The 14,156-nt window shown below is 36.4% G+C and overlaps 1 protein-coding gene across 2 annotated transcripts; it reads right to left on the bottom strand.

The window, feature by feature from the left end:
• Window positions 1-6,221: 6,221 nt before the first annotated feature.
• On the bottom strand, window positions 6,222-8,926 carry LOC130957884 (uncharacterized). Of its 2 annotated transcripts, XM_057884721.1 has the most exons (12): window positions 8,837-8,926; window positions 8,696-8,747; window positions 8,477-8,587; window positions 8,279-8,378; window positions 8,063-8,186; window positions 7,879-7,963; window positions 7,661-7,796; window positions 7,417-7,579; window positions 7,220-7,334; window positions 7,028-7,132; window positions 6,754-6,834; window positions 6,222-6,663 (listed from the first exon to the last, which is right to left on the bottom strand). In XM_057884721.1, the coding sequence occupies exons 8-12, from the start codon at window positions 7,506-7,508 to the stop codon at window positions 6,481-6,483; spliced, it is 576 nt and encodes a 191-aa protein (XP_057740704.1). In that variant the 5' UTR covers window positions 7,509-7,579; window positions 7,661-7,796; window positions 7,879-7,963; window positions 8,063-8,186; window positions 8,279-8,378; window positions 8,477-8,587; window positions 8,696-8,747; window positions 8,837-8,926; the 3' UTR covers window positions 6,222-6,480. The 2 variants fall into 2 exon arrangements, with proteins under 2 accessions (XP_057740704.1, XP_057740703.1); XM_057884720.1 differs by having other exon boundaries at window positions 7,417-7,796; window positions 8,063-8,178.
• Window positions 8,927-14,156: the final 5,230 nt, after the last annotated feature.

Genomic DNA, 14,156 nt, shown 5'->3' with positions numbered 1-14,156 from the left:
GCTAATGTTTATGTGTGGGGAGGTTGATAAACCACTATTTTATGGTTTACAATGTGTTTAATTGTGTGGTTTTATCATGGTCTTTACCCACTTATTCATATAATGAGCATGCATTTATATTTCCTTCCTAAAATTATTACATGACTGAAAACATGCTTCTTTGGTCTTAATTTAGCTAATCTTAATCCTCTCTTATTACCATTCGATGCCTTGATCTGTGTTAAGTGTTTCAGGCTTTATAGGGCATGAATAAGTGAGAGATTGAGAAGGAAGCTTACAAAAATGAAAGGAACACAAGAAGTTGAGGAGATGACCAGCGAGAAGTGACGCGTACGCGTCAGCGACGCGACTGCTCGAAAGAAAGGAATTCGCAGTGACGCGGCCGCATGAGTGACGCAGACGCACGGATTGGATAAGCGGAAGCGACGCGGAGGCATGGACGACGCGCCCGCATAGAAAAGAAAAAAACGCCGAATGACGCGTCCGTGTGAATGATGCATCCGCGTGACGTGCGCGATCTGCAGAATTACAAAAGTCGCTGGCAGAGATTCTGGACCAGATTTCAACCTAGTTTTCGGCCCAGAAACACAGATTAAAGTCAAGGAACATGCAGAGACTCAACAGGCTCTCATAATTCACAATTCTTAGGATTTAGATGTAGGTTCTAGAGAGAGAGGTTCTCTTCTCTCTCTTAGGATTTAGGATTTTAGGATTTCTATTAGTTTAGTTCAATTCATCTTCATTCCAGGTTCTATGTTCCTTCAATATTTATTTGCTACTTTTATTTACTCTAATACTTTTATTTGTATTTGAATTATGTTGCCCAATTGGCTTATGAACCTTTTCATGTTATGACTTGAATTTATGTTTAGACGTAATTTGATATGTGTCAGATTTATGATTGCTTTATTTACATGAATGCTTTTAATTTAATTTAGAATTTTCCCTTTTGGCTTGGGTTAAATAATTGGTGACGCTTGAGTTATCAAACTCGAGTTGTTGACTGAAAATTGGAATTCTTCAAGAATTAATTCGAGATCCAATAACTCTAACTTTTCCCAAGGAAAGACTGGAATTTGAGGATTCGAATTAATTCATCTACTTAACTTACCTTCATAGTCAGAGGTTAACATAGTGGGAGAAAAATCCAATTCACATCACAATTGATAAGGATAACTGGGATAGGACTTCCAATTTTTCATACCTTGCCAAGAGATTTTATAATTATTAATTTATTTTCCGTTATATCTGTGCCCATTGCCCAAATTCCAAAACCCCCCAATTTACAAAACTCATAACCAATAATAAGAACACCTCCCTGCAATTCCTTGAGAAGACGACCCGAGGTTTAAATACTTCTGTTATCAATTTATTTAGGAGTTTGTTACTTGTGACAACCAAAACGTTTGTAATAAAGGTTGATTGCTTGGTTTAGTAACTATACTTACAACGAGAGTTTACTATAACTTCTAAACCATCAATCTTCAGTTCTTCAGGCTTATCCAAGCTTATTCTCTATGCTATGTAAAGATGCTGGGGTGAAGATGGAAGTGACTGAGTATATCTCAGTTGACCGACCAATCACCAAAAAATCAATGGAAGGACAACAAGTGCAGGACGACCTCATCAAGAGGAGAGCACAGGAGTTCCTCCCAGAAATCCCTCAAATTGAATACTGGGAGCATCTTGAAGCATCTGTCACCAAGTGGCAAGAAGCTATGGACCAACTAAAGGAAGAATAGAAAAATCAAAATAGCATGCTTTGCAAACTGCTTGGGGAACAAGAGGAGCAGAGGCATGAACTGAGGGAACTGAAGCGTCAGAAGCTGTCTCTTGAAGGACCACACACTCCACAGACTAAGGGAGCATCCACCTCCCAAAATAAAGGTTGTTGAGTCCTAATCTTAGCTTTAACTCTGTGATAATTGTTCTTATTAGGAATTTACCTTAGAATTCATATATGAAGTAGTAGTAATTAGTATCTCTATTTTGATTTTATCTCCAATTAAGCTATAATTTATTTTTCTCATCATCATCAAACATGAATAAAATAGTAGATTTTTAGAATAAAGAGACAATATTTTTTCGAGTTCTTAATAAGGAAAATTCTAATTATTTATATGTGGTGGCAATACTTTTTGTCTTCTGAATGAATGCTTGAACAGTGCATATTTTTTATATTGAATTTTATGAATGTTAAAATTGTTGGCTCCTGAAAGAATGATGAACAAGAGAAATATTATTGTTGATCTGAAAAATTATGAAATTGATTCTTGAAGCAAGAAAAAGCAGTGAAAAAAAAAAGAGAGAAGCAAAAGAGGTAGAAAAAGCCAATAGCCCTTTAAACCAAAAGGCAAGGGTGAAAAGGATCCAAGGCTTTGAGCATCAATGGATAGGAGGGCCCAAGGAAGTAAATCCAGGCCTAAGCGGCTAAATCAAGCTGTCCCTAACCATGTGCTTGTGGCATGTAGGTCCAAGTGAAAAGCTTGAGACTGAGTGGTTAAAGTCGTGATCCAAGACAAAAGAGTGTGCTTAAGAACTCTGGACACCTCTAATTGGGGACTTTAGCAAAGCTAAGTCACAATCTGAAAAGGTTCACCCAGTTATGTGTCTGTGGCTTTTATGTATCCAGTGGTAATACTGGAAAACAAAGTGCTTAGGGCCACGGCCAAGACTCATAAAGTAGCTGTATTCAAGAATCAACATACTAAACTAGAAGAATCAATAATACTATCTGAATTCTAAGTTCCTATGGATGCCAATCATTCTGAATTTAAAAGGATAAAGTGAGATGCCAAAATTGTTTGGAAGCAAAAAGCTACTAGTCCCGCTCATCTAATTAGAATCTGAGCTTCACTTAAAACTCTAAGATATTATTTCTTCTTGATTTCTTTTTATCCTATTTTATTTATCTAGTTGCTTGGGGACAAGCAACAGTTTAAGTTTGGTGTTGTGATGAGCGGATATTTTATACGCTTTTTGGGGGTAATTTCATGTAGATTTTAGTATGTTTTAGTTAGTTTTTAGTATATTTTTATTAGTTTTTAGGCAAAATTTATATTTCTGAACTTTACTATTAGTTTGTGTGTTTTTCTATGATTTCAGGTATTTTCTAGCTGAAATTGAGGGAGCTGAGCAAAAATCTGATTTATGCTGAAAAAGGACTGCTGATGCTGTTGGATTCTGACCTCTCTGCACTTGGAATAGATTTTTTGGAGCTATAGAAGTCCAATTGGCACGCTCTTAATTGGGTTGGAAAGTAGACAGCTAGCGCTTTCCAGCAATATATAATAGTCCATACTTTGTGCGAAGATGAATGACGTAAACTGGCGTTTAACGCCAGTTCCATGTTGCATTCTGGCGTTGAACGCCAGAAATAGGTTGCAAGTTGGAGTTAAACGCCAGAAATAGGTTACAACCTGACGTTTAACTCCAGAAACAGCCCAGGCACGTGAGAAGCTCAAGTCTCAGTCCCAGCACACACCAAGTGGGCCCCAGAAGTAGATTTATGCACTATCTATCTTAGTTTACTCATTTTCTGTAAACCTAGGTTACTAGTTTAGTATTTAAACAACTTTTAGAGACTTATTTTGCATCTCATGACATTTTTAGATCTGAACTTTGTACTTTTTGACGGTATGAGTCTCTAAACTCCATTATTGGGGGTGAGGAGCTCTGCAGCGTCTCGATGAATTAATGCAATTATTTCTGTTTTCTATTCAAACACGCTTGTTTCTCTTTAAGATGTTCATTCGTACTTAACCATGATGAAGGTGATGATCCGTGACACTCATCACCATTCTTAATCTATGAAAGTGTGCCTGACAACCACCTCCGTTCTACTTTCGATTGAATGAATATCTCTTGGATTCCTTAATCAGAATCTTCGTGGTATAAGCTAGAATCCATTGGCAGCATCCTTGAGAATCCGGAAAGTCTAAACCTTGTCTGTGGTATTCTGAGTAGGATTCAGGGATTGGATGACTGTGACGAGCTTCAAACTCGCGAGTGTTGGGCGTAGTGACAGACGCAAAAGGATCAATGGATCCTATTCCGACATGATCAAGAACTGACAGATGATTAGTCGTGCTGTGACAAAGCATTTAGACCATTTTCACTGAGAGGATGGGAGGTAGCGATTGACAATGGTGAAACCCAACATACAGCTTGCCATAGGAGGACTTGCGTGCGTGAAGAAGAAGATAGGGGGAAAGCAGAGATTCAGAAGATAAAGCATCTCCAACACTCCAACATATTCTCCATTATTGCGTAACAATTACTCATTTTACACTTTTTCATCTTTTACAATTGAAACTAAAGAACCCTATCGGTATCCTGACTAAGATTAATAAGATAACCATAGCTTGCTTCAAGCCAACAATCTTCGTGGGATTCGACCCTTACTCACATAAGGTATTACTTAGACGACCCAGTGTACTTGCTGGTTAATTGTGCGGATTGTAAAAGTGTGATTGCAATTTCGTGCACCAGTTGCCTTTTTATTGTGATTCAAATTGATTACTAATACAGGTCATTCATCTTTCACGTTTTTTGGCTACGGCGATTGGTCCAAAAGTTGTTATAAAGTATATCTAAAAATTACTTAGAGCCTAATCCGTGTAAAAAAGTCAGCTGGTCAATATAACTTAAACTATTTCCTACGTGACTGCCTTTCTTCCTTCCATGTGATGTCTATCATCATGTTTTATCTGATGTCACTTTTCAAGCAACAATTAAGGGATTTGTTATTTTTTTTAGGAACTTGTGATGTATTATGCATGTAGATTGGTTCCCTTTTTGTTAAAATACCCACTGCTATAATATGTCCTAACCATCTACAGCACCAATTCATCCCTATTAATAATTATATAGTCAACCCCCTAATGTCTCCTTTCATCTATGTGCCAGTGAATTGCACTTGATATATAGCCATGTCAAGTTCGTGCAGAATATCAAGATTGTAAACATTGACAACTAACCATTTTGGCTTAGAATTCTTGAGATTAGCCTTTGCATGCATTGCATTTCCTGTTAATTAATATGATTCAAGATATACTATATATCTTTCTACATGACACTGATAAAAATATATATTTTATGTGTGTACTTGTAACTTAAATATATTAGTGGCTAATTTCATAACTTTTTAGATATTTTTATACTATAATAGTAACAAAAACTTATATGTTCAATATGATAAAAAGCTGTGTACACATGAAAAAAAGCTACCATTCACCCCCAAGCCTGCCTTGGTACTTTAGCTGAGGTTACCATTATAGTCACTGGTCCTATATAAATTTTGTTCAATCAAGTGCTGGGTTCTTTTTTTTATTCGTATAGACTTAGTTCTGGCCTATTTTAGAATGCATGATCACTTTTAGTAGACATTTGTCAACTGAATGCCTAGTGATAAGATCATATCATAACACGTAATTTGTTTAATCACTAAATGAAATCAATGAATACCAGAACTTATATTAGTCTTAAATTATCCATGTATGAGTAGATAATTTACATTTGTGTTTGTCTTATTATCTTAACAATTTACATTTGTACTTGACTCATTATGTAAATAATACTGATGTATACCTAAAATTTGTCCAGGTGTGGCCTACAATTAATGAAATCATTGATTATAGTGCATGAAAACATCCCCTCTGACCATTATGAAGAGTATATGGACTAATAAATAAGTAATCCTTGCGTGAAAAATAGTTTGATAAAATAAGGTAACACAATAAAATTATAAATGAAGAAATACATGTTTAAAATACAAATACTTTCAACTTATATTACCTAACTTATATTAGTCTGTAATTGTATAAGTCTATCACAGAAAATGTACATTTGTGTTTCTTTGATTAGCTTAACAAATCACCTCATTATATAGATAATACTGATGTAACAATGAAATTTGACCAGGTGTGTCCTACACGATAAACATCAGTATTGGATGAGTCTTGGCATTATGTTTATACTGAGGTAATTTCACTATGTACTTGTTTATATCTCATCTACTCTGTAATCAATATCGCCTCATATGTAGATTTCCAAACCATAACGCTGCATGATTATCCAATTCATGTTACCAAGATTTCATAACTAAATTCAATTCCACCAAATAGAAAACAATTCACAAATAAAAAGTAGAAATAAATAATGTATTACTAGCTTAATTAAGTTTTGATCTACTTGTAACATAGGATTAAGGATCGATTTCCATCAACTTAACATTTCCAAATATATTTCATACTAACTCATTTCTCCTACTTGTAGAAACCCAAGAAAACACCTTTCCAAAAGATTTCCAAGTTGTTCCAAATATATGTAATACTAACTCATTCCTCATACTTGTAGAAACCCAACAAAACACTTTCTGAAAAGATTTTCAAGCTAACTCCAAGAATACTACTTAGGATACTATGCTTAAAATAAAAACACCAATAGAAATCACAAAATATACTGATTAGGGTACTAAGTTCATTTATAACTTTCATGAGATTGCATCTTTTGCCTCTTCCCTTCTTTTTGGCTAAACTTGTTTGTGGAAAATCCCACATCTTCTTTGTCAAGATTAATAGCCAGTTTGTGCTTTAGTCCTATGAGAGCTCTTTTTGCTGGGGTTTTGGATTTGAGACTTGTGACATTGTCTTCCAAACCATCCTGTTTAGACAAATGCTATTAGTTGATGTGGAATGCTAATTAAAAAAAACAGGGGAACCAAATTGTTTAATAGTTGTTCTAAACACTAACCACAGAAAGCATAAATTCAGTATCATTGTGCAGGTTAACCGCAGCTGCAAAGACATCAAGCGAGTCACTATAATCGGTCTCCTACAAATAGGCAAACAAAATTCCTACTTAGAAATTATAGAACATGAGTTTAACTAAATCCCAACATATTTCCTGTAACCAAATTAAATAAAATACATATAGTTAAAGTAGCAGAATGAGTATTTTGGAATGCTTTGGGGTGATTCATCTCTACAATTTCCTCATCATCACAAATCTTCGTTACAGTATAAACCTGGTCATAGTGCCTAATATTTGACGCTTTGACATTTACTTTGAAGAGTAACCTTCTGTCCATCATGCAATCCAATGTTGGAGGGTAACCTTTCCCATCAGTACACTATTAAGATTAAACAAACTCTTAAGAAAGTTATGATGGTTATAGATAAAGAACTTTTAGCTAAACATTAATGCATTTTTTAATTACCTCCTCATCCTTGATCTGGTCAGCTTGCCTCCCACATAATTGTATCGTTTCTCTATCCTTCATAAACAACAAGATGCTTCCTGTTCCATCGTACACCATCACCTCGACCTTGAACCTAAAACAAATCGAAACAAAAAATCAGACCTGAGTAAAAATAAAATCAAATGCACCTACTATGTTAAGATTAGTTATCACACCTAAGTGATGCACTTTCGTGAGTGTGGCCACATTTGCCACACTCATATCTATCCCCAATTGGAGTTTCAACTTCTTTGGACACTTCTGACATGATTTATAAAACCAATTGTCTTTTTCAGCATTAATTGAAACAATAGTTCCAACAATCCAGATAGGTCCTTCCTGCAAAACAAGTAAACCAAAACAAAATATTATCAAGTCATGAGGTTTTATAACATTGGTTGTAGTATGGAGTGTCTTCACCTATGTAGAGCTTAGAGCTTCTTCTATGGTTTTGACCTCGACATCTGCATGTTTTAGTTTGTCTACATCGGAACGCGGATCATGCGATGAAACTTGAGTAATCCTCGTTGAATTTGAAGGTTTTTCAGAAAGCCTCCTACAAAATAGAAGTTTCAGACTTTAAACATGCACATAAAATCTTTTGTTGCATAACCAAACTAACTACATTTCTATTCAACCTGTTACGAAATTCGTTGACCTCCTCTAGGTCGGGGTTGATACGTAAATTGGAATAGCCGAAGTGACTCTGCACGGATGTCTTATCTGCAATATATTATTTTATGATGTTAGGGCTACATACGTCCTTTTGTTTATGCAAGTAAAATGTTTTTTTTTAAAGCATCCAACGGTTTGTATGCATACCATTCCATCTGCTGGGTTTGAAAAACGGTGCTATGACTATTAATGGCTCAACCCTCCCTTCTTCAAGATATGAAAGTATTTGGTCTACCATTTCTCCAAAGAACACACACCCAATACTGTTGTTCTTGAATAACATGCATAACATTTATTGATGGTCGTTAGTTATATATCAATTAATAAATGGGAAAAGATCAACCTGGAATCCGATTATCTTACTCGAGATCCTCAATAATCACATCCAATCATTTAGTCTCCTTTCCTTTTCTAGTTATTAATTCTCTTGGGTCCTCCTTAGCAATCACTTCTCCTATGACACCTACAACAGTTCACAGGTTAATATAAACATTGAAATACTCCCACACCTCGGTTGCATATCACATATTATATAGAAAAATTGATACGATATAGTCTCACCTATTACCATAAAATTGTCAATCTTGTCAGCAGCCAGCAACTCTGGGATAAGTTTAAAGCAAAAAACTTGAAAAAAGATAGCTTGGTTAAGCAACCGGCTGAACTGTTGTCCTATGTGAAAAATTTATGAACCATCTATTATTGATTGTCCTGATTTCTCCATCTTGTCCACTACTATAAAGTGAGTCATGATGTACATCTTAAACTCTATAATCTTACCTCTCCACCGTTTGACCAAGGATTTTGGAATTGATGCTTGGATCCTACCACCCTACAAATCATAAGAGCATAAATGTCAAAAGAGTCTTGGATCCAAAACCCAGTAAGTCACAAAGGTAAAATAAAGTTCAAAAAACTTACCTGACTATCTTAAAGAACCATATCTATGACATTTATCTCCTTCCCGTTGAACCTATTTGGAACTTCCCAAAGATTGACAACATAAACCTGGAAGTTCCACTGAAGTTTTCTCGCATTAACATCCATTAACATATTAAAAATCTCTACCATGCTTGTATGAAATGATTGATCTTACTATACTTGTAAGAGCCGGAGTTTTTCACATAAAACCGTTTATAAAAATAATAATTTTAAGTGCCCGAGATAGATTCAAAATTTTGAAATTTTAATTTGAAAATAAAAAGGTGAAATTTGATTTCAATGAATTTTTCTAGCTGAAAAATATATCTATTTCGAAAAATTTTGTAAAAATGCGTACTGGCACCTAAGCTGGCAGTACCAGCTTTAGACTGTCCAGTATCGCGTAGTTTGGAAAATAATATTTTGAAGATTGATTTATTGTTTTGAAAGGGGTAAAAATAATTTAGAATTGAAAACCGGGCACTAATATTAAAGGTTTTGGCCCAAAGTAGGGCAAACGGGCTAAAAACGCTAATGAGTTTAACTGGGCCCAAACTAGGCTCAAGGCCCAACATATATAAGCTTATTAAAAGAGCTTTTCAGCTCATTTTCTCCCCAAAAGAGAGAAGGGTGCAGCTTGAGAAGAGAGGAGAGGTGAGGGTTCGTTACTATTCACCTCCACCTTCCGAGAGCCAAAACTTGATCTACGAAAATCTGATTGACGAGTCGTTTGCAACCACACGAAACTCTCATCGAGCTCTACGTTTCTATCTAAGAAAATCTGGTAAGAAATCGCATCTTAATCTCCAGTTTCCAGCCCTAGAATTTTGCATTTTTGGAGTTATGGTTTTGAGTAGATTTTGTGGTTTTGCTTGTTTAGGTGATCTGTAGTAACAGATAATTATTAGATTTTACCCCTAATCTCGTTGGATAAGGTAAGGTTTCACTAAAATCTTGTGTTTAGTTGTTTTGTGTATCTTAGGTTTTGATTTTGATATATATATATGATGTTAGTTTGAGCCTTGGTGCTTGTTGGAGTTGGCTTGGCTTTTTGGAAGCTTGTTTAGTGGTGGTTTGTGCATATTAGGAATTGGCCAAGGTATGGTTTCGGTTTTCTTTATGTAATATGTAATGTTTCTAGACACTTTGGCTAGTTGACCCTAATATAGGATTGAATGATATTGGTGTATGAATAATTATATGTGAACTGATGTTAATTGTTAGTTGTATTGGATTATTGTGGTTGATGATGATTATTGGGAATTGTTGGTGTTGATGAGTATTGATGGTGGTTGGCTTATGTATGAGATATGTGAATTGGGATGAAGATCTTATGATTTGTATGTATTGGTGTGTAATTATAATGTTGTTGAGTAAATTGATGATTGGTGTTGTTGATGAGAATTGGTAGATGAAGTGGGGGTGTGTGTGAATTGAATCTGAATAATAATAATAATAATAATAATAATAATAATAATAATAATAATAATAATAATAATAATAATAATAATAATAATGAATATATGATTTGATTATGATTGTTGAGATTTATTATAGTTGTTGAGAGTTGTTGATGTTGTTGATGATTTATGAAAATGTCATTGTTGTATGAAGGGAATTATGATTGTTTATGATATCTTTGAATGTTGAGGAATAAGGACTCGGATGGTTCAAAATGGTGTTGATGAGTTATGATGTTAATTGTGTGGGAATTGTGAAGTTGAGGTTTAAATTTGTAAATTATGGATTATGGTTGAGTTATGGTGGATAGATTGAGTGAAAGAGGTTTGGGGTTGATCAAATTGCAATGGGAAGGAGAAGCATAGTATGTGGTAGTGTTTTATAGTGTAATTGAAGAGGTTTGGTTTGTTTGGGTTTTGGTTGTGAATTTTGGGAAAGTTGAGAACCTTGTTTGATTTGGTAAAAACTGGTTTTTAATGAATTTTGACAGGTCATAACTTGTGCCTCAGTTTTCCAAAATTGTTGAAATTTATTTATAATTAGAGTTCATGGAAAAATTTTCAAATTGATATAAAATTTGTAAAATTTGAATTTTTGTAGAGAAGGTTATGATCATTCAAAGTTTGGTGTCAAACTCTGAAATTCTGCAAAGTTGCAGAATTTTGTGATTTCTGGTATGTGCGCACGCATAGCCTTGTGCGTACGAACAAGCAGGGAGAGGCCTGCTGGTGAGAGCGCTAGCACAACCTGTGCGTGTACATATCCAATGAAGCTTTACAATCTGTGCGGATGCACAGCCCTGTGCGCACGCACAAGTTGGGAATGTCAGTCTGTTGGGGGCGTGATAAACCACTATTTTATGGTCTATCTTGTGTAAGACCCAGAACCTTTGAAAAGTCTTATTATGATCAAGTCTCAAATCATATACTTATTTATAGCCTTAATTTCAGAAATCATTTTATTAAAGATAATTAAGGCAAGTTTTGATTTATTGAATTTGAGACGAGTTATGATTATTATCCAATTTTATAATTATTGGATTATTTTCTACATTTAGATTATAAAGTTGACAGTTATGAAATAATAAGGAATTTATATGATTTGGGTTGAATAATTAATATTTTAAATATTACTACTACTAATTTGGGAAAATAGAGAAAATAATTATATTATTCCTAATTTTTAGACTTGAACATTTTATTGAAAATAAAGTGTGAAATTGATGAGCAAATAGTATTTTTATACATTATTATTGTTGGATTAGAATTTATTTCTAATTACTATATTATCCCTATTTTTATGTAAAATTACTAAAATGCCCTTATCCATAATTTTCAAAAAAAAAGAAAATGAACCCTACCCCCCATTTGCTTCAGCCGAACCCCTCTCCCTCTAAACCTAACAGCCGCAATGCATACACTGCTCCCTTCACCACAGAAGAAATCGAAACAGAAACAGAGAAAAGGAGAGGGAGGAGAGCGTCGCGCCTCACCGCCGCCACCGTGCCTTGCCGCTGTGGCCTAACAACGTCGTCGCCGACCCGTGCAGCTGCTGCCACAGTCCCTCGTGCCCACTGCAAGCTCACCGTGTCACGTCGCCTTAGAGTCCGCCGTCAGGTCCAAGTCGAGGAAAGATGGAGACGCACGAAGAGAAGCTTGTGGCTAGCCTTGTCACCGCCACTGCTTCCATGTCTTCCAACGGCGCCGCCATCACTGCCGTGGATCGCGACCAAAGGGGAGTGCGAGACCGAGAGAGAGGGAGTGAGGCGTGGAGTCAGCATCACGCGGAAAGGGACTCGCCGCTACCGTCGCGCACCGCCGTGTGCCGTCACTGCTGTCTGAACAGTCGCCGTCGCCCTGGGGTGTAGTCCGCCTCTACCGCCAGTGGAGGTCACTGATGTGGGACGGAGGTGAGAAAGGGAAGCAGGATGAATCCCCTCCGCTTCTGGGGCTCTGGTCCGCCGCCACCGCCGCCGGAATCCTTGGCCGCCGCTCCTACCATCGCTCCATTTGGGTTCTGGGTGAGCATGCCGCCGTTGTCTTTGGAAGCCACTACAGAGGCCAGGATACTATGATGGTTGCCAATGAAGCTGCCGTTGATGGGGCTGCTATGTTCAGTGAATTCTGCGAGTTTCGACTTTTTGGTAAGGGTTTTAATTTGTGGTTTCGGTCATTTTGAGTTTCGAGAAGGTTTTGATGCTGCGCAATTTTTATAGATGACCCACCGGAGCTTCTGGCCGCCGCTGGAGCTGTTGCCAGGCCGGTTCGAAATCGCAGCTATTCTATTTTGTTAATTCGGTAAGTATATCTGTTTTCGAAAGCTCTGCGTTAGTGTTCTGTCCTGTGCAATAAAGTAATTGCGATGTTAATGGTTTTAGGAGTTAGAATCCGGTTTGTTTACGCCGCTTGTAGCTATTTCTACTTTCGAGAGAGCAAGCAGAGCTGAGATTCTGATTGCCGGTGAGTTCGGGCTGAGCAAAAAGGAATCAGTTAATGAGTTTGGGTTATAGTTTCAATTTGTCGAGGTAGGGGCGCTTTCCGAAAACTACAGTTTATTATTGGAATTATTACATATGGATACTGATGTGAGATATGGTGTATTTAGTGATTGTATCTGCCTTATGTATTATTTAATTGACTCGAGTGATTATAGATGTTTGTTTGGCTAAATTGTTGTGCGGCTTTGTGAAATGTAAGGTTTTGAAGTTGATTCTTTAAAGGTTTGAAATATGAGTTTAATCCGTTGAGGATTGGTTTGAATTGAGTCAATTATTTTGATGATGTGAAAGATAGAATACTCTTGAAATTCAGCTTGGGTTGCTTTAATTAATTTGGTTTGATAAATGATTTGTTGCTGAGCCGATTCTTTTAAACTTTGGAAATGAGTTAAAACGGTTGATATTGAGTTGAATTTGAAATGGTTTCCTTGAGATATGCCACTGAGGCGACTGTTGGATTTAGCTTGCTTTTGAATTGATTTCTGGTTTTGAGCTGTTGAAAAAGGAATGAGAAACGGTTTAGTTGGGACCCGAACCGGGTGGCAAAAGTCCAAGTTTTAGGGGAGATGCTGCCGAAATTTTTATAAAATCCGAATCTTTATTGAGATGTTTTCTGGAAAAATGATGAGTTAAAGACTTCTATTATTCTATTTGAATTATAAAGAAAAGGATGATTCATGCTTTTGAAATGAGTTATTAAAGAGGAAATTGTGATTTAGTCTTGCTTTCTAAGAAAGGCATTATATCTTTTTCAGGAGAAAGTTATTTAGGTGAAACTTATGTTTTAAAGCTGTTTTAAATGTGACAAGGGTATTGCCTTTGAATTTGACTTGAGGGTTTTGGTGCACGAAATTGCAATCACACTTTTGCAATCCCGCACAACTAACCAGCAAGTGCACTGGGTCGTCCAAGTAATACCTTACGTGAGTAAGGGTCGATCCCACGGAGATTGTCGGCTTGAAGCAAGCTATGGTTATCTTGTAACTCTTAGTCAGGATATCAAAAATTATCAGGATTGATTGTGAAAAGCAAAAGAACATGAAATAAGTACTTGTTTTGCAGTAATGGGGAACAGGTTGAGGTTTGGAGATGCTCTATCTTCTGAACCTCTGCTTTCCTACTGTCCTCTTCTTCAAGCACGCTAGGCTCCTTCCATGGCAAGCTGTATGTAGGGTTTCACCGTTGTCAATGGCTACCTCCCATCCTCTCAGTGAAAATGTTCAACGCACCCTGTCACGGCACGGCTATTCAGCTGTCGGTTCTCGATCATGTCGGAATAGAATCCAGTGATTCTTTTGCGTCTATCACTAACGCCCCACAATCGCGAGTTTGAAGCTCGTCACAGTCATTCAATCATTGAAT

This window comes from Arachis stenosperma, chromosome 10 (assembly GCF_014773155.1).
Source record: "Arachis stenosperma cultivar V10309 chromosome 10, arast.V10309.gnm1.PFL2, whole genome shotgun sequence".
NCBI classification, from domain to species: domain Eukaryota; kingdom Viridiplantae; phylum Streptophyta; class Magnoliopsida; order Fabales; family Fabaceae; genus Arachis; species Arachis stenosperma.
Note: the sequence above shows the minus strand (reverse complement) of the source record. Positions and strands in the feature narration are given on the sequence as shown.

Excerpts from the sequence above, each read along its gene's own strand:
- LOC130957884 (XM_057884721.1), bottom strand. The coding sequence starts at position 7,508 with ATGTCAGAAGTGTCCAAAGAAGTTGAAACTCCAATTGGGGATAGATAT. Across the intron at positions 6,835-7,027 it reads ATATTAGGCACTATGACCAG|GAGACCGATTATAGTGACTC; the intron begins GTTTATACTGTA and ends GCCTATTTGTAG. Across the intron at positions 6,664-6,753 it reads CTGAATTTATGCTTTCTGTG|GATGGTTTGGAAGACAATGT; the intron begins GTTAGTGTTTAG and ends TTGTCTAAACAG.